This window comes from Pan troglodytes, chromosome 16 (assembly GCF_028858775.2).
Source record: "Pan troglodytes isolate AG18354 chromosome 16, NHGRI_mPanTro3-v2.0_pri, whole genome shotgun sequence".
Taxonomy (NCBI): domain Eukaryota; kingdom Metazoa; phylum Chordata; class Mammalia; order Primates; family Hominidae; genus Pan; species Pan troglodytes.
The window spans coordinates 93,620,427-93,640,543 of NC_072414.2; the positions used below are offsets into that span (position 1 = coordinate 93,620,427).

Here is a 20,117-nt window from a genome sequence, read left to right on the forward strand (position 1 = left end):
GGACATTAAGAATGGAGGAATGTTTCAACAAGGGAACAATCAACAGTATCAAAATACTGCAGAGGGGTCAATTTGGGGACTAAGAGAGGAGACACTGGATTTGGCAACTAGGAGATAAATTTTAGTGCAATGATGAAGGCAGAATCCAGATTATAATGAATTCAATGAAAAAAGCTGAAGCTCAAGAAACTAGCTATGGTAAACTGGCAGAGGCTGTAAGAGTGGGAGGTGAGTTTTCTCCTTCATGTAAATATATTTACTTTTATAAACACTAGGCCCAATTTTATATCCTACTTCATTTAACTTTATGAACATGTTTATGTAATGTTTTAGACAGTAAAAAATAACTCATTTTTGCTATTATAAAACTGTTATCTTTAGATGTTCAGAAGCAACTTCCTAAAAGGAGGTAGCAATAACGGAGCTATGTCTATCATTCTTTCCCATCAACCCCCTTGCTGGAGATGTAAACATATGTCCATCTAGCTTTTAATTAATTTTTACCTCTTATCTTCATGGCTCTCCATATAAAACTTAACTCTTTTTTTGGTATATGTATATGTATATCTATAACTAGAGAGAGAGAGACAGAGAGAGAAGAGGGGGTCTTGCCATGTTGCCCAGGCTGATCTCAAACTCCTGGGCTCAAGCAATCCTTCCACCTTGGCCTCGCAAAGTGCTGGGATTACAGGCATGAACCACTGTGCCCAGCCTCAGCCTTAACTCTTAAAATATCTTCAAATCCCTGTTCTTCATTTCTTAAGAATATATGCGTTTAAACCAACTATAACTTATTTTGACAAAAATTGGAGTTAAGACTCAAACTTCCTCAGATGGTCAGTTCTCCTAAGACTATTTACAGAATAATCTATCTTTTCCCTATTAAGTTAAAATACCACCTTTGTCTTATAAAATTCTCATTAGCATGACTCTGGTTCTAAACTTCTATTGCCTTTATCTGTCTGGCCCAGGGCTATTCCACAATATTTTATTTAATATCTGGTTGAACAAGTCTATTCTTTGTTATTTTTTATTATTTACTCTTCTACACAAACTTTAGAGTCATTTTTTCAAGTTCCAAAAATAAATCTGCTGGGGTTTTTTTTTTTTAAGACAGGGTCTCACTCAGTCACCTAGGCTGGAGTTCAGAGGCATGATCTCAGATCACTGCAATCTTTGTTTCCAAGGCTCAAGCAATCCTCCCACCTCAGCCTCCTGAGTAGTTGAGACTACAAGTGTGTGCCACCACACCCAGCTAATTGTCATCTACCCGCCTCAGCTTCCCAAACTTTTGGGATTGCTAGTGTGAGCCACTGTGCCCAGCAGAAATTACATTTACAAATTAATATGAAGACACGGTGATAATTAACATATTTATAACATGAAATCTGCTCATCCAGGAACATAGAATGCAAATCTTTCATTCCACTCAGCAAAATTTTGTCATGTTCTTGATAAAAGTCCTGCACATCTAAGTTTATTCCTAGGTATTTAATTTTTGCTGAAATACTTGAAAAAATACTTTATCACTATATCTCCTATGTGATTATAGCTAATATTGGGGTAGGCTATTGATTTTTCAGTAATGGGGCTTTTAACCAGCAACCTTAAAAATTGTTTTCAGTTGGTTCCTTTGGATATTTTTAGGTAAACAATTATGTCAACTTAAAATAATGATTGTTATTTTTCTATAAAGATTATGACATCATGGGAAAATACGGTAAATGCTTTTTTTTAATTTCTAATTTTTCATTTTTTTAGAGATGGAGTCTCACTCTGTCCCCCAGGCTGGAGTGCAGTGGCATGATCTCGGCTCACTGCAAGCTCTGTCTCCCAGGTTCACACCATTCTCCTGCCTCAATCTCCCGAGTAGCTGGGACTACAGGTGCACCAGCCACCATGCCCGGCTAATTTTTATATTTTTAGTAAAGATGGGGTTTCACCGTGTTAGCCAGGATGGTTTCGATCTTCTGACCTCATGATCCGCCTGCCTCGGCCTCCCAAAGTGCTGGGATTACAGATGTGAGCCACCATGCCCAGCCTAGTAAATGCTTTTTAAAAGAATATAAAACTATAGAGAATATGACCTCAACTATTTAAAAATATGTATAAGGGTTATGTATTTTACTAGCAAATAAAAAATATATACTGGTAGAAAATAGCCATCATGTCAACAGTGATTATATTAGGTAGAAAAATTATGAGAGACTTTAATTTTTTTTCTTTTCTATATTTTACTATTGATTGCTTATGAGTTTTATAAGCTTATGGTTGCTTATGAGTTTTATAATAAAGGTTTTTAAAATTTTTGCAACATGGAAAGTTATACTTCTTTATATACTAAAAACAAAAACAAAACTTTCTATTTAAATACCTTTGACTTTTACTGCAGACTTACAGACCCTTGAAAGAAAAGGCAATTCCCTCGCACTAGTTCTGGTGTGACTCTACCCATCTCATACTACAGCTACTACTGTCTGCTACTACAGCTCATAGAAGTCAATAATTTTCTTCAGCACTGGTAGGCAGCCTCTAAATGGCCCCAATCACCCTCACCTCCTGGCATTCACACCCTTGTAAAATTCCCACCTCTGGACCTAGTGACTCACTTCTAACAAAGAGAATGCAACAGAAGTAATAACATCACTTCTGAGATGAGGCTACAAGGACAAAACGATGCCTGCCTTGGTCACCCTTCTCCTGCTCTTTCCATTGCTCCCTCTGATGGAAGCCAGTTGCCATGTGATGAGGTGCCCTATGGAGAGGCCCACGTGACAAGGTATTGTAAAAGCCCTCTGACCAATAGTCATCTAGAAACAGAGGCCCAGTACAACAGCCTGTGAGATAAATCCTGCCAACATATACGTGAGTGAGCTTGGAGATGGATTCCCTCCCTATCCTGCCTTGGGATGATCATAGCCGCCACCAACACCTTCACTGCCTGGTGAGAGGCCAAGCAAGTGAACCCAAGGTAAACTGCACAGAATCCTGACCCACAGAAACTGTGAGATAATGTTTGTTGTTTTAAGCTGCTAAATTTGTTACAGTGCAATAGATAACTAATTCAAACACCATAAAATTCTAATATTTTATTCTATCACACAAACCAAGTAATACCAAGAAATGCCATTGCTATACATGTATTTTTGGAACACAATTACATGTGATTTTTTTAAAAAAGCTAATGAACTAAGCATTATGTGCTTTTACCACTAACAGACATTTACTCTGTTACTTTCTACTGTTTCCTATTATAAATTGGGGAGAAGCCATTATTATTATATATTAGCTTCACAACAACTAGGTTCAAGTCATGGAAAACAATTTCGCACAAACTTTAGGAAACACTGCTTTGAAAACTGTAATCTGAATTATAGCTGAAGCCACAGAAACCAATTATTTACCAAAGGTTCTTTTAAGAAAAACAAGTTGGCCGGGCGTGATGGCTCATGCCTGTAATCCCAGCATTCTGGGAGGCCGAGGTGGGTGGATCACGAGGTCAGGAGATCAAGACCATCCTGTCTTGATCAAGAAACCCTGTCTCTACTAAAATAAAAAAAAATTAGCGGGGCGTGATGGCATGTGCCTGTAGTCCCAGCTACTCAGGAGGCTGACACAGGGGAATCACTTGAACCAGGGAAGCAGAGGTTGCAGTGACCTGAGATTGCAACACTGCACTCCAGCCTGGTGACAGAGAAAGACTCTGTCCACCCCCCCAAAAAAAGAAAAAAGAAAAACAAGTTTTATGGAAGGAGGACATCATTAACAGTATATCTCTTCAATAATGGTTTATTTTACTATTCTCATTCTTCTCATTCCTCTCTTACTATGTCCCAAATCTCTTTACAGGCTAAAAGAAACTCTTCAGAATTAATCCTATTCATAAAGAACACCACTTACTGAGTATTGCATTTTCTTCTTCAAATTCTTCAACATGCATTGGGAATACACCCTATGGACCATTTTTATGTGTTTAGTTTTGGGTTTTTTTGTTTTTTTTTTTGGCTAAAGAAACTGCAACTAGATTTAGGACCTCATTCTATTAGGTTAGTATTTGTCTAGTAAACTTCAGCATAAGCAAAATAAAATACGTGTTGTTATTCTGGACTGAAACCCCTCAAAACCATATTTTAAAAATTATAAAAATAAATGAACTGAAATCATGTTTTTAAAAATCTTGTAGATGAAAAGATATGATATATAGTAGGTTTAACTACCTATTTCAACAGTTCCCAAAGTGGGGCCCTCAGACGCCCAGGTCCAAACTATTTTAACAGGAACACTAACATGGTGACATTTGCTTTAAGGGTGCAAATACAATAGTGGGTAAAAATGCTGGTACTTTAGCACAAACAAAGGCAGTAACACCAAACTAGTCATGGTATTCTTCACTATGCACAGGAAAGGTTTAAAAAGGAAGGGCAGGCTGGGCATGGTGTCCCACGCCTGTGACCCCAGCACTTTGGGAGGTGGAGGCAGGTGGATCACCTGAGGTCAGGAGTTTGAGACCAGCCTGGCCAACATGGTGAAACCCTATCTTTACAAAAAATACAAAATTTAGCTGGACATGGTGGTTGTATGCCTGTAGTCCCAGCTACTTGGAAGGCTGAGGCAGGAGGATTGATTGAGCCCAGAAGGTGGAGGCTACAGTGAGCTGTGATCATGCTACTGCACTCCAGCCTGGGTGACAGAAGAAGGCCCTGTCTCAAAAATAAAAAGAATGTCTATGATGAATCAGTGAAAATTTTACTACATTTTTATCCTTGAATATGTCTTTTTAATATTTCAAGTGATGAAATTGGAAGTACACATGAGCATTTCTACAGACTGCCTGAGAAAAAACCCTCGTGTGACTAAGTCGTGAAGTGAATTAACCACTTTAATGGAATACCATTTTTACTTGAAAGGATGACTGACAAACAATGTTATTTCAACTTGGGTTTTTGGGAGACATTTTCTCAAAAAAATGAGATTCTGTCATTTCAAGAAAAACAACAGACAGGCCATAATAAAATTCAATAATAAAATTGCTAATAATAAAATTCAAGCTTTTGAACAAAAAATTAGTTTTAGAAAACTTATATCCACCATAGCTTTCCAAAAGTATTCTGATGAGATTGATGGTGATATTGATGAATGTATTTTGATATTGTATAATCAAACGTATCAACATGTAGAAGATCTTGAACCATTATTTTCTAAATGACCAATGCATGATGTTGTAATATCATGCAAGGGTAAAAGATCCAAAGTTCAAGAAAAACCAAGTTTTGATGGAGTATCAAAAAAGAAGCCTAGGCAACATGGCAAAACCCTGTCTCTACAAAAAGATACAAAAAATTAGCCAGGTGTGGTGATACACACCTGTAGTCCCAACTACTCTGGAGGCTGAGGTGGGAGGATCACCTGAGTCCCCGGAGACTAAGGCTGCAGTGAGCTGTGATCACACCGCTGCATTCCAGCCTGGGCAACAGAGCAAGACCCTATCTCAAAAAAAATTAAAAAAAAAATATATCTCCACAATGATCTAAAATGGCTATCTGTATAAGATTGGACATTGTTCACATTTTTTAAAGCAAATATCACACAATAAATTGAATGCAGATGAAAATGACATACCAAACATCAAAGAAATTTGCAAAAAATGTAAGACTGCTACTTTTGGTTTAGAAATGTTTTCATAAAAGCATTTATAACAATATGTGGTGAGCTTTTAAGGAATAGTTTAAATATTTCTGATTTAATTTCTAGTGATAAATACCAATAGATATAACCTACATAAACCAAAGCTCCTTGGGCCCTCAATATATTTTTAAGAGTATGAAGGAGTCCTGATTCCAAAACTTTGAGAACTGCTGCCTTCCCCTCCACTTTCCTTCCTTCCCTGGAATTTCTTCCTGGGAAGAAACATCCCTTTGCCATTCCATATTAACTTACAGAGTTCCACTGAGGCCGGTTTTGCTACCTCCCTCCCATCTTTCCACCTCCCTCTCTTGACACAAAACCTAACCAAAGGACTTTACCAGCCCACCCCATTTCCAGTGATTAGCTGTCAAGGTGGGCTAAGCCAAGAAAATCTGGGTTTTCTCTGAGACTAGACCTCTCTTTCTGGGAGATTGGAATCACAGGGGCAAGGTTGGCTACCTTGGGATAGTCAGAATTCATCTTGCCTAAATGGGGAGAGGTTAGGCAAGTTTCTAGAAAGCCAAACTGCTTTCTAGAAAGTCAAAGATAATTATACTTTCTGCCACAACTGTGAGAATGCCCATTTTCTAACATTTTTACCAAACTGATAAATAAAAGCTGGTACCTAGAAGAAAAAAAGGCCGGGTGTGGGGGCTTACATCTGTAATCCCAGCACTTTGAGAGGCCGAGGCAGACAGATCAACTGAGGTCAGGAGTTCAAAACCAGCCTGGCCAAGATGGTGAACCCCGTCTCTACTAAAACCACAAAACTTAGCCAGGTGGGGTGGCAGGTGCCTGTAATCCCAGCTACTCAGGAGGCTGAGGCAAGAGAATCGCTTGAACCTGGGTGGCGGAGGTTGCAGTGAGACCAGATCGTGCCACTGCACTCCAGCCTGGGTGTCAGAGTGAGAATCCGTCTTATAAGAAAAGAAAAGAAAAAGTTCAGATATACAGCAGTTGTAATTCTTCTGAAGGCTGCTTATGGGACACGTTACTTTCACACTTTGCTGTTCAATAAATGTGGGGTGGAGAAGAAAGTAAACTGACAGAATTACCATATAAAATAAAATTCTAAGTGCTCTGACAACAAAAGAAACTTAAAACACACACACACACACAAACACAAACACACACGGTTTTCCCTGCTAATCATTTTACAACTAAACAACCAAAGTAGCTAACCCAGAGCCCACAACAGCAGAGTAAAAATTCTAACACTTGGTTAAATAAAAATGCACATATACCGCTGTGAGCTAAAAAAAATGCTTAAGCATTCAAAGACAGACAGCAATTACAGCTACTGAGAACATCATTGTAAGCAAACGGAGGCAGAGAAAACAAAGGTGCTGATGAGGAATTGAACCACCTAACCTGCAGAAACCCACTGGATGGTTTCCTAGGTTCCGAGTTGGCATTATCTTTCAGAGTGATTTCTAAAAGAGATCACATAATACTGTTACAAAGGATCTGGAGAAAGGGACCCTTGCTTTATCTCTCTGGTTCTCCAGTCATGCTTTACATTTTCACTTCTTACACTCTCTTTCATATGAAATCAATTTACAGAATTCCATCAAGCCCTTAGAGACCTTACTATCCATGACAAGTTCTTGATGTAGCTCTGCACTTTTGACAAATTCTTAGCAGTTAACTTTCAAGGCAGTTAAGATTTCTGTTCAAGCACGATATAGCTAGAATAGGGTTATATACTCAATAAAACAAATATTTACCAAGCATTTACTGACTGGAAGATAAAAAGCACAAAGCATAATTATAAAATATTTTCCCCTGCCACCATAAAAAAAAATTAAAAAGGCCTACAGAATATAGCATAACATGACCAAAGCAAAAATAGTGAGGACCAAAGAGGGGAGGAAGGGAAAATATCAGCATGAACTGAATATGACCCAGGAGAGCCTTGATGGTCAGACAGGTAAAGACAAATTGGGTAGGGTTAAGGGGTGGAGGTCAGGGACGCATCCTACAGGGGAAAAACAGCTGACACAGAAGCCTGAAAGGAAAAGCGGGCAGACACCTGTACGGGACTCTTACCTCCACCTTGACTGTACAATGAGCCCTTCCAGAACACAGCAGCGCGCGGCCAGGCCCCGGGGAGAGGGATCGCTCAAACAGCACCAGAGGCTGCATTCCAACTTTTCCTCCGTCAACGAGTCCGTTTTCATTGTTAGTTTCTCCTTAAACACGAACTTAAAAACAACTGGCTTAAATCTACTATCGCATCTTGCGTGATCATGTTTGTGCCTTACAGTGACAGGTCGCAAATGATAGAAATTCAACTCAAACTGTCACAAGAAAAGAAGGAAAGACTTGTAACTATTTAAACATATTGCTAATTAAAGATGTCTGGAAAATTGACTCAAAAACAAAAACAAAAACAAAACAACAACAACAAAAAATTGGCCGAACACGCGGGAACAGGGAAAACCTCACTGAAGAATGAGGCCTTAAAACTTAAGGGCCTTGGGTCCCGGTGCGGTGGCTCACGCCTGGAATCCCAGCACTTTGGGAGGCAGAGGTGGGTCATTTGAGGTCAGGAGTTCGAGACCAGCCTGGCCAACACGGTGAAACCCTTTCTCTACTAAAAACACAAAAGTTAGCCAGCCTTGGTGGCGGGGCCTGTAATCCAGCTACTCGGGAGGCTGAGGCAGGAGAATCGCTTTAACCCGTGGACTGTCAAGAGACATAGGCTGCAGTGAGCTGAGATCCCGCCACTGCACTCCAGCCTGGGCGACAGAGTGAGACTGTCTCAAAAAAACAAAGAAAAAAAAACTTTTTTTTTTTTTTTGAGAGAAGTCTCGCTCTTGTCCCCCAGGTTTGAGTGCAGTGGCTTAATCTGGGCTCACTGCAACCTCCGCCTCCCGGGTTCAAACGATTCTCCTGCCTCTGCCTCCCAAGTAGCTGGGATTAAGGCGCCTGCCACCACGCCCGGCTAATTTTTGTAGTTTTTAGTAGAAACGCGGTTTCACCATGTTGGCCACGCTGGTCTCGAACTCCTGACCTCAGGAGATCCGCCCGCCTCGGCCTCCCAAAGTGCTGGGATTACAGGCGTGCGCCACCGCGCCCGGGCAAAATACCCGAGCATCTTAGAGGCCTTTTCCCTTCCGCGCCTGGGCTCAAACAACGCTGGAGCGCCCTGCCCCGCCCTGTCGCGGTCCCGGGAGCGGTCCCGCTGACTGAGGGCGACCATGAGTCCCAAGACGGCTCCGGCCGCGGCGGGCTCCCACCTCGGTGCGTAGCGACGGCGGCCAAGAGGGACCAGCAGCCCCCAAGTCAGCCCCGCGCCAGGAGCCGGAGAGACGCGCCCTCCGCCTCCTCCCACCCAAGCCTCGCGCAGTCCCGGGGGCGGGGCCCGTTGAGGGAGAAAGGGGCGGGGACCCGGGGCCTCTACCCGTTAGGCTGCCGTTGGTCCCGAGACTCCCCCATCTCCGCCCCCGCCCTGCCCTGCGAGGCCGCCGCCGGGCGCCTCACCGTTATGTGGCAGTGGAGCGTGAGCCGCGGCTGCGGCTCCTGGTTCTTGTGGAAGGTAGACGCCGGCAACTTCAGCTTGGCCTTAACCCTGACAGGGACATCTTCCCCTCATCTCCGGCGGGAGGGGCGCCGCTGTCATGGCTGCGACCACCCGGCGGGACCGCCCGGCCGAGCCCTCGCGGCTTCGCCTCTCCCCGCCGCCTCAGCCTTGGTGGGAGCGCGGATGGAAAATGGGAAGGGGCACCGAGGCCTCGGCGGGGAGCTGTGTGGCGGCCTCGGGGGCTGCTCCCTTTGTAACCGACGCCACCGACAGGAGGGGCGGCTCCTGTCAAGCCGCAGCTTAAAAGGGCAACAGCGGCCGGGCGCGGGGGCTCGCGCCTGTAATCCCAGCACTTTGGGAGGCCGAGGCGGGCGGATCACGAGGTCAGGAGATCGAGACCATCCCGGCTAACACGGTGAAACCCCGTCTCTACTAAAAATACAAAAAATTAGCCGGGCGTGGTGGGCGCCTGTAGTCCCAGCTACTCGGGAGGCTGAGGCAGGAGGATGGCGTGAACCCGGGAGGCGGAGCTTGCAGTGAGCGGAGATCGCGCCATTGCACTCCAGCCTGGGGGACCCAGCGAGACTCCGTCTCAAAAAAAAAAAAGAGACAACAGCACCACCGTCCCCGCTACCGCCTGGGAAAGGGCTGCCCCAACCCTGCCACCTTCCCTGTCACCCCTCAACCCGGCGCGCACCCGTTTTGGCGGTTGCACGAGTCCAGAGCGTGCGCGCGCTCCGGGCTGCCCCCTCCTCCCCTTGATCCAGCACCTTTCTGCCCGACCCATCTAGTCCCTGCATTCCTCACACTCGCCTACTGGAGGCTCAGGGCGGCACAACCACCAACTGTAGAGTGTGTGTGTGTGTCTCCCAAGGGAACAGAGCACTGCTGAGTTCAGGTTGATTATTAGGTCGTGGACTGTCAGCAAAATGCAGTCACAAGAAGGCTGTGGGCTGTTTTGTGTTTTGCGGTGACATCATGTTGCTCATGTTTTATGTTTTTCAGAGTTCATTAGTTTCTATTTGTTCTCAGTTAATATCCAGCTCAATAGATTGCATAAGTAGAATACCCCCAAACTGAAAGTCACCTACATAAAGTGTACTGAAAAATATGTCACCCACTTAAACTATAGCTTAAACTATAGTTGAAGTTGTGTACACACTAGTTTTGTGTAGCCAACACTAGGTAATGGGTAAAGGCACAGGATCCTGGGGCTCTACTGCCTGGGTTCAAGTTCCAACTTAGCCATTTGCTGGCTGTGAAATACTAGACAACTTTAAGCCTCAGTTTCCTTTTTTTTTTTTAAACTTAATCCCAAATGTGATAGTAAGTCTCAGTTTCTTGATCTGAAAAACAGAAATTATTCAATGAGAGTCTATGTGAAAACATTAAAGTTTTTAAAGCCACTGCCTGGCTCAGGAAAGTCCTCAGCTTTAGCCGTTATTAGCTATGATAATTATTGTGTTGGCTACACGTGCATTAATGAGGTAGGAAAATGCTCAAGGATAACAACCAAGTATCCAGATTATCTCATGAGACCGAGAGAGATGCATATGTGTGCATGCTCATGTTTCAGCTCAGAGCGCTTTGTCTAGAAGGTTCTTGAGCTCAGAGGCCCAGGCACTATCAACTGGACTTTGCAGTGGAGGCATCACTTTTGTTGATCAATGAAATTGACATAATGCTCATTTTTTTTTTTAGCACCGACCATGTGCCGAGAGCTAACTGTGTCAAGAAGAGCATGCTTCAGTTGGCTGGAGTGCGCAATTCAACTTGTGGAGGAATGAGAAATGTTAGTGTTGAGACAAGAAACATAAAACCCCAGGGTAAGGTAGGAATCAGTGAAAGGCAGAGGAACTGCCGTCCAGTAATGAGTTAGGCTTTGCTGGCTTCTGGCCCTATAGATGGCTCTTTGGAGAGGAAAAAATTAAGCCAGGCCCGAGGGCACAGATCCTAAGGGAATGCTGGCAGCCTAGGCTGTCTATGGAAGAGAAGCAGAGGGTGGCACCTGGTTGAAAGAGGGGGTTGGGGGACATAGCTTGAGCCTGTGTTTACAGATGGAGTCCTCTGATTCCTGCAACTGGGGAAAGAGATCGTGCCGGATCCAGGGACCTCAAATCAGAACTCTTCCCACCCACACCCCTTCTTTTCAGGGCGTCTTTCATTGCAAACAACAGATAAGCTAGTTGGAAAGCTCAGCAGATTCTCACGGTGGTGCCTAGCAGGCCAGGCCTAGCTGCCGTTTAACCTGTGACTGAGGATGATGCCACTGGCCTGTAAACACACATTGGAAAATCTTTATGTCCATGGACACGCCATGCCCCACAGAGACAGCTGTGCATGATTCTTTAGCTTTGGGGTGCTGTGCTGGCAGTTGCCTGATAAATGTGTAGGATTAAAATGGGATGCCCTGGAGCTTAGCTAATCTTTATCCCCCTCCCCCCTCTAAAATGAAGGGGCTGCTAGTTTTGTTTGCTTTATGAAAGATGGATCTGTCATTGTTTTTAGAACCTTTGGAGAAAGATTTCTTGGGAGGAAGCGATCCTGAACCCCCAGAGATTTTCTCATTTACTGGTGCACCAGCTTTCGAGTCCTAGGTCTTCATCCTGGCTCAGCCACCCTCCAGCTGTGTGACCTTTGAGAAGTTGCTTGACTACACTAAGTCTCATTGTCACCTATGAGTGGAGGTTGCTACATTGCTACTGTGTGGAGCACCTACCCCCAGGCACTCCTACAGGGTGATGGTGAAGATTAAATGCAATAATAAGGCTGAAGGAGGAGGATCGCTTGAAGCCAGGAGTTTGAGACTAGCCTGGGCAACAAAGCCAGACCACATTTCTATGAAAATGTTTTTTTAAAAATTAGCTGGACTTGGTGGCTTAGGCCTACAGTCCAGCTACTCGAGAGGCTGAGGTGAGACCACTTGAGCCCAGGAGCTTGAGGCTGCAGTGAGCTGTGATTGCACCACTGCACTCCAGCCCGGGAAACAGAGAGAGAACCTATCTCAAATAAATGAATAAGTAAATAAATAAAATAATAAAATAATGCATGCAATTAGTACACTAGTACATGATCAGGCACATGATAACTGCTCGATAAATGGTAGCCTCAGTAAACTTTGTAATGTTTTAAAGGACAATGTCCTTTGGACTCAGCCCAGTGACAGAGCATTTGAAAAGACTGATGTGTATGATGGCTGTTTCCTACAGATACAAGACTGTACCTCCAGGGACCCAAGGCATTGGCTCAATGGGGCACCTTGTTCTGTTTACTCTTGTTTTGGTCAGCACCGATTGCCCTAGGGCTAAGCAGGACTGCCACCACAGACTCAGTTGCCAAGAGTATCCCCCTCCCCAAGCTAGCCATGGGAAAGCCACTTGCATCGTAAGACTACAGGAAATGAAAGGGAATAAAAAGTACAATTTAGTCACCTACTCTCCAGTTGATGGGCAATAGGTTTTTGCCATTTTGAACAGAGCTGTTAGGAACATTCCTTGTCCACATCCCTTGTTTTATATAGGCAAGAATTTCTCTTGCATGTAGAGTAGAATTGCTGGGCTGGGAGGAGTGTGAATATTGAACCTTATGAGATGGAGCCAAATTGTTTTCCAAAGTGATCATACCAGTGTATACTCCCAGCAGCAGTTCTTAAGAGATCTCAGGATCTCTATCTTCTGGTGATTTCACAAGCAGTCAAAAAGAATGAACGCCAGTGATAAACAACAATAAGAACTTTAGCAATATAATATTGTGAGAAAAACAAATTCTAGAAGGATGCATACAGAATATATAACTTGGAAAAGAAAATGTATATATAGGCCCAGCATGGTGGCTCATGCCTGTAATCCTGGCACTTTGGGAGGCCAAGGCAGGAGGATTGCTTGAGGCCAGGAGTTCAAGACCAGCCTAGGTAACATAGCAAAACCCTTTCTCTACAAAAACTAGAAAAATTAGCCAGGTGTGGTGGTGCAGGCTTGTAGTCCCAGCTACTCATGAGGCTGAGGTGGGAGGATCTCTTGAGTTTAAGTGTTCAAGGTTATGGTGAGCCATTATTGCACCACTGCACTCCAGCCTGGGCAACAGAATAAGACCCTGTCTGCAAAAGAAAAAAACAAGTAAATAAGTAAAATTTAAAAACAAAATGTGGGCTGGGCACAGATTCTCACGCCTGTAATTCCAGCACTTTGCGGGGCTGAAGTGGGTACCTTATGAGGTCAGGAGTTCAAGACCAGCCTGATCAACATGGTGAAACCATGTCTCTGCTAAAAATAGAAAAATTACCTGGGGTGGTGGTACGCGCCTGTAATCCCAGGTACTCAGGAGGCAGAGGCAGGAGAATCACTTGAACCTGGGAGACAGAGGTTGCAGTGAGCTAAGACTATGCCATTGCACTCCAGCCTGGGCGACAGAGCAAGACTCCATCTCAAAAAAAAAAAAAAAGGTTTTTTAAAAAGATAAACACCATTGACAAACAAAAGGAAACATGACAACTGATACCACAAAAACTCAAAGGATCACTAGTGGCTATTATCAGCAACTATATGCAAACAAATAGGAAAACCTACTAAAAAGGGATACATTTCCGGACACATCCAGACACCAAGACTGAACCGGGATGAAATCCAAAACCAGAACACACCAATAACAAACAATGGGATCGAAGTGGTAATGAAAAGTCTCTCAGCAAAGAAAAGCCTGGGACCTGATGATTCACTGCTGAATTCTAGCAAACATTTAAAGAAGAACTAATACCAACCTTACCCAAACGATTCCAAAAATAGAGAAGGAGGGAATACTTCCAAACTCATTCTATAAGGCTAATATTACCCTGATACCAAAACTAAAGATACATCCAAAAAAGAAAACTACAGGCCAGTATCACTGATGAATATTGATGCAAAAATCCTCAACAAAGTATTAGCTAATTGAATTCAACAACACATTAAAGTTGGGGTGCAGGCCGGGCGCGGTGGCTCACGCCTGTAATCCCAGCACTTTGGGAGGCCGAGGCGGGCGGATCACGAGGTCAGGAGATCGAGACCATCCTGGCTAACACGGTGAAACCCTGTCTCTACTAAAAATATAAAAAATTAGCCGGGTGTGGTAGCGGTCGCCTGTAGTCCCAGCTACTCGGGAGGCTGAGGCAGGAGAATGGCGTGAACCCAGGAGGCGGAGCTTGCAGTGAGCCGAGATCGCGCCACTGCACTCCAGCCTGGGCGACAGAGCGAGACTCCGTCTCAAAAAAAAAAAAAAAAAAAAAAAAGTTGGGGTGCAGTGTCCCAGGTTCACTCAACCCTTCCCGTTTTCCTCTCTGTGTGTGTCTACTTCGCTGTGTTCCCTGGTGGCAGCGGCGGTGGCAGTGTTGGTGCGTGGGCCTCCCAGGACAAGGGGAAAGTGAGTATGCCCTTTTCTTGCCTCCTGCCAGGCATCTGCAGCCTGGCACAAGCTCTGGCCAGGTCTTCAAGCAAGGGACCTGGAGATGTTCTTTTCCAATTTCTGGATTGGTAACTTGAGGCAAATTCTGGGCACTAGAATCAGAACTAAGACGAGACTTGAATCAGGGGAGTCTGGGGTCCTGAGAGGCAGAGGCCTGAAACCCTCTAGGGCATGTGGGGAGCTGGGTGTGTGTTCAGGCCAGTTGCTTCTCTCTGTGCTTCAATGTTCCAGGTACTCTTGGAGGGACTGAGATCCTAGGGATTGCTGGAGCCTGGCTGCATGGCCTGGCCACCCTGATGCCCTTGCGTTCTCCGTGACAGGACAGCAAGGCTGAGGAGAATGGCTCCCACAGCTTCATGCACTCCATGGACCCACAGCTGGAGCGGCAAATGGAAACCACCCAGAACCTGGTGGAGTCCTACATGGCCATTGTCAACAAGACCGTGTGGAACCTCATGGTTGGTGCGAAGCCCAAGACCATCATGCACATCATGATCTACAACGTGCATGCACCGCCTCATGGGGGTAGGTGGCTCCTGTGGCACTGGGGATGCAGGTGGCCATGTTGGCCTGGGGGAGATGCTGACCAGCCCTATGGGACCAGGTCCAGGGAGGGAGGCATGGTCCAGACCAGAGCTGTCTCATAGAAATATAACATGGGACTGAGGACAGTGGTCCATGCCTGTAATCCCAGCACTTTGGGAGGCCAAGGCGGGAGGATACCTTGAACCCAGGAGTTTGAGACCAGCCTGGGCAACATAGTGAGACCTGGCCTCTACACAAAAACTTTAAAAATAGCTGGGCTTGGTGGTGGCACATGCCTATAGTCCTAGCTACTCGACAGGCTGACATTAGAGGATCACTTTGAGCCCAAGAGGTTGAGGATGCAGTGAGCAGTGATCTTGCCCTCTATACTCCAGCCTAGGGACAGACTAAGATCCTATCTCCAAAAAAATTATGAAAAACCTGAGTAGACAGGTGTCCTGGTAGCATGATAGGTCCAGGGTGCCCTCCCAGATCTGTGACTTGCACAGGCGACCTTTCCTCTGGACCTCAGTGTCCCTATCTGAGTGAGAAAAGGGAAATGGGGAGGCAGATATTTGAGTTTAAGCTGTGCAGAAGCTGAATGTGAAAAGCCATACTCAGGGCTTCAACTCCAGCACACAGTCCCAGCAGGGGCCAGCGGGAGGCCAGGGCAGCACAGGCATCAGGACCCAAACTCCTTCCTTCTTTGCCCACTCTCAGACCAAGGAGTTCATCTTCTCAGAGCTGCTGTCCAACCTGCACTCGCGTGGGAACGAGACGACACTCATGGAGGAGGTGGCAGAGCAGGCACAGCGGCGCGATGAGATGCTGCTTCTCAGAGCTGCTGTCCAACCTGTACTCGCGTGGGAATGAGAAGACACTCCTGGAGGAGTCGGCAGAGCAGGCAGACAAAGGAGTTCATCTTCTCGGAGCTGCTGTCCAACCTGTACTCACGTGGGAACGAGCAGACACTCCTGGAGGAGTCGGCAGAGCAGGCAGACCAAGGAGTTCATCTTCTCAGAGCTGCTGTCCAACCTGCACTCGCGTGGGAACCAGAAGACACTCGTGGAGGAGTCGGCAGAGCAGGCACAGCGTCGCGACGAGATGCTGCTTCTCAGAGCTGCTGTCCAACCTGTACTCACGTGGGAATGAGAAGACACTCGTGGAGGAGTCGGCAGAGCAGGCAGACCAAGGAGTTCATCTTCTCAGAGCTGCTGTCCAACCTGTACTCGCGTGGGAACCAGCAGACACCCCTGGAGGAGTCGGCAGAGCAGGCAGACCAAGGATTTCATCTTCTCAGAGCTGCTGTCCAACCTGTACTCGCGTGGGAACAAGAAGACACTCCTGGAGGAGTCGGCAGAGCAGGCAGACCAAAGAGTTCATCTTCTCAGAGCTGCTGTCCAACCTGTACTCGCGTGGGAACCAGCAGACACTCCTGGAGGAGTCGGCAGAGCAGGCACAGCGGCGCAATGAGATGCTGCTTCTCAGAGCTGCTGTCCAACCTGTACTCGCGTGGGAACGAGCAGACACTCCTGGAGGAGTCGGCAGAGCAGGCAGACCAAGGAGTTCATCTTCTCAGAGCTGCTGTCCAACCTGTACTCGCGTGGGAACAAGAAGACACTCCTGGAGGAGTCGGCAGAGCAGGCAGACCAAGGAGTTCGTCTTCTCAGAGCTGCTGTCCAACCTGCACTCGCGTGGGAACCAGAAGAGACTCGTGGAGGAGTCGGCAGAGCAGGCACAGAGGCGCGATGAGATGCTGCTTCTCAGAGCTGCTGTCGAACCTGTACTCACGTGGGAATGAGAAGACACTCGTGGAGGAGTCGGCAGAACAGGCAGACCAAGGAGTAAACCTTCTCAGAGCTGCTGTCCAACCTGTACTCGCGTGGGAATGAGAAGACACTCGTGGAGGAGTCGGCAGAACAGGCAGACCAAGGAGTAAATCTTCTCAGAGCTGCTGTCCAACCTGTACTCGCGTGGGAACGAGAAGACACTCCTGGACGAGTCGGCAGAGCAGGGATACCAAGGAGTTCATTTTCTCAGAGCTGCTGTCCAACCTGTACTCGCGTGCGAATGATCAGACACTCCTGGAGGAGTCGGCAGAGCAGGCAGACCAAGGAGTTCATCTTCTCAGAGCTGCTGTCCAACCTACACTAGCGTGGGAACCAGAAGACACTCGTGGAGGAGTCGGCAGAGCAGGCACAGCGTCGCGACGAGATGCTGCTTCTCAGAGCTGCTGTCCAACCTGTACTGGCGTGGGAATGAGAAGACACTCCTGGAGGAGTCGGCAGAGCAGGCACAGCGGCGCGATGAGATGCTGCTTCTCAGAGCTGCTGTCCAACCTGTACTCGCGTGGGAACGAGCAGACACTCCTGGAGGAGTCGGCAGAGAAGGCAGACCAAGGAGTTCATCTTCTCAGAGCTGCTGTCCAACCTGTACTCAAGTGGGAAGGAGCAGACACTCCTGGAGGAGTCGGTAGAGCAGGCAGACCAAGCAGTTTGTCTTCTCAGAGCTGCTGTCCAACCTGCACTCGCGTGGGAACCAGAAGAGACTCGTGGAGGAGTCGGCAGAGCAGGCACAGCGGCGAGATGAGATGCTGCTTCTCAGAGCTGCTGTCGAACCTGTACTCACGTGGGAATGAGAAGACACTCGTGGAGGAGTCGGCAGAGCTGGCAGACCAAGGAGTTCATCTTCTCAGAGCTGCTGTCCAACCTATACTCGCGTGGGAGAGATCAGACGCTCCTGGAGGAGTCGGCAGAGCAGGCAGACCAAGGAGTTCATCTTCTCAGAGCTGCTGTCCAACCTGTACTCGCGTGGGAGTAATCAGACACTCCTGGAGGAGTCGGCAGAGCAGGCAGACCAAAGAGTTCATCTTCGCAGAGCTGCTGTCCAACCTGTACTCGCGTGGGAACCAGAAGACACTCGTGAAGGAGTCGGCAGAGCAGGCACAGCGTCGCGAAGAGATGCTGCTTCTCAGAGCTGCTGTCCAACCTGTACTCGCGTGGGAACGAGAAGACACTCCTGGAGGAGTTGGCAGAGCAGGAAGACCAAGGAGTTCATCTTCTTGTAGCTGCTGTCCAACCTGTACTCGCGCGGGAACCAGAAGACACTCGTGGAGGAGTCGGCAGAGCAGGCACAGCGTCGCGACGAGATGCTGCTTCTCAGAGCTGCTGTCCAACCTGTACTCGCGTGGGAACGAGAAGACACTCCTGGAGGAGTCGGCAGAGCAGGCACAGCGGCGCGATGAGATGCTGCTTCTCAGAGCTGCTGTCCAACCTGTACTCGCGTGGGAACGAGAAGACACTCCTGGAGGAGTTGGCAGAGCAGGCAGACCAAGGAGTTCATCTTCTCAGAGCTGCTGTCCAACCTGCACTTGCGTGGGAGCCAGAAGACGCTCGTGGAGGAGTCGGCGGAGCAGGCACAGCGTCACGACGAGACGCTCCTTCTCAGAGCTGCTGTCCAACCTGTACTCGCGTGGGAACGAGCAGACACTCCTGGAGGTGTCGGCAGAGCAGGCAGACCAAGGAGTTCATCTTCTCAGAGCTGCTGTCCAACCTGCACTCGCGTGGGAATGAGAAGACACTCCTGGAGGAGTTGGCAGAGCAGGCAGACCAAGGAGTTCATCTTCTCGGAGCTGCTGTCCAACCTGTACTCGCGTGGGAACGAGCAGACACTCCTGGAGGAGTCGGCAGAGCAGGCAGACCAAGGAGTTCATCTTCTCAGAGCTGCTGTCCAACCTGCACTCGCGGGGGAACCAGAAAACACTCGTGGAGGAGTTGGCAGAGCAGGCACAGCGTTGCGACGAGATGCTGCTACTCAGAGCTGCTGTCCAACCTGTACTCGCGTGGGAACGGGAAGACACTCCTGGAGGAGTCGGCAGAGCAGGCAGACGAAGGAGTTCATCTTCGCGGAGCTGCTGTACAACCTGTACTCGCGTGGGAACCAGAAGACACTCGTGGAGGAGTCGGCAGAGCAGGCACTGCGTCACGATGAGATGCTGCTTCTCAGAGCTGCTGTCCAACCTGTACTCACGTGGGAACGAGCAGACACTCCTGGAGGAGTCGGCAGAGCAGGCAGACCAAGGAGTTCATCTTCTCAGAGCTGCTGTCCAACCTGTACTCGCGTGGGAATGAGAAGACACTCCTGGAGGAGTTGGCAGAGCAGGCAGACCAAGGAGTTCATTTTCTCGGAGTTACTGTCCAACCTGTACTCACGTGGGAACAGGCAGACACTCCTGGAGGAGTCGGCAGAGCAGACAGACCATGGAGTTCATCTTCTCAGAGCTGCTGTCCAACCTGCACTCGCGTGGGAACCAGAAGAGACTCTTGGAGGAGTCGGCAGAGCAGGCACAGCGGTGCCATGAGATGCTGCGTCTCAGAGCCGCTGTCCAACCTGTACTCGCGTGGGAATGAGAAGACACGCGTGGAGGAGTCGGCATAGCAGGCAGACCAAGGAGTTCATCTTCTCAGAGCTGCTGTCCAAACTGTACTCGCGTGGGAGTAATCAGACACTCCTGGAGGAGTCGGCAGAGCAGGCAGACCAAGGAGTTCATCTTCTCAGAGCAGCTGTCCAACCTGTACTCGCGTGGGAGTGATCGGACACTCCTGGAGGAGTCCGCAGAGCAGGCAGGCCAAGGAGTTCATCTTCTCAGAGCTGCTGTCCAACCCGTACTCGCGTCGGAGTGATCGGACACTCATGGAGGAGTCGGCAGAGCAGGCAGACCAAAGAGTTCATCTTCTCAGAGCTGCTGTCTAACCTGTACTCGCGTGGGAGTAATCAGACACTCCTGGAGGAGTCGGCAGAGCAGGCAGACCAAGGAGTTCATCTTCTCAGAGCTGCTGTCCAACCTGTACTCGCGTGGGAGTGATCGGACACTTCTGGAGGAGTCGGCAGAGCAGGGAGACCAAGGAGTTCATCTTCTCAGAGCTGCTGTCCAACCTGTACTCAC

The 20,117-nt window shown here is 47.4% G+C and overlaps 4 protein-coding genes across 7 annotated transcripts in view; 2 read left to right on the forward strand and 2 right to left on the reverse strand.

Moving 5' to 3' along the window:
* TARS3 (threonyl-tRNA synthetase 3) overlaps positions 1 to 7,822 on the reverse strand; it is an 87,590-nt gene extending 79,768 nt beyond the window's left edge. For all 4 annotated transcript variants that reach the window (XR_010151820.1, XM_063795447.1, XM_063795448.1 and 1 more), the window contains exon 1: positions 7,735 to 7,822. The gene's annotated coding sequence lies outside the window, so the exon portion shown is untranslated. The remainder of the gene's footprint in view (positions 1 to 7,734) is intronic.
* Positions 7,562 to 10,011, reverse strand: LOC107968488 (uncharacterized). Its single transcript, XM_054666866.2, is given in 5 exon segments — positions 7,562 to 7,779; positions 7,782 to 7,889; positions 9,172 to 9,329; positions 9,332 to 9,580; positions 9,909 to 10,011. Coding segments are annotated over 5 exon segments (747 nt in total). The 3' UTR covers positions 7,562 to 7,650.
* A 5,941-nt stretch (positions 10,012 to 15,952) lies between these two features.
* Positions 15,953 to 17,150, forward strand: LOC129137178 (uncharacterized). Its single transcript, XM_063795449.1, has one exon. The coding sequence runs from the start codon at positions 16,042 to 16,044 to the stop codon at positions 17,062 to 17,064; it is 1,023 nt and encodes a 340-aa protein (XP_063651519.1). The 5' UTR covers positions 15,953 to 16,041; the 3' UTR covers positions 17,065 to 17,150.
* Positions 17,151 to 17,478: 328 nt separating this feature from the next.
* LOC134808496 (uncharacterized) lies at positions 17,479 to 19,249 on the forward strand. Its single transcript, XM_063794438.1, has 2 exons — positions 17,479 to 17,891; positions 18,100 to 19,249. Exons 1-2 carry the CDS (start codon positions 17,479 to 17,481, stop codon positions 19,160 to 19,162), a joined length of 1,476 nt encoding a protein of 491 aa, XP_063650508.1. The 3' UTR covers positions 19,163 to 19,249.
* The last annotated feature ends 868 nt before the right edge of the window (positions 19,250 to 20,117 follow it).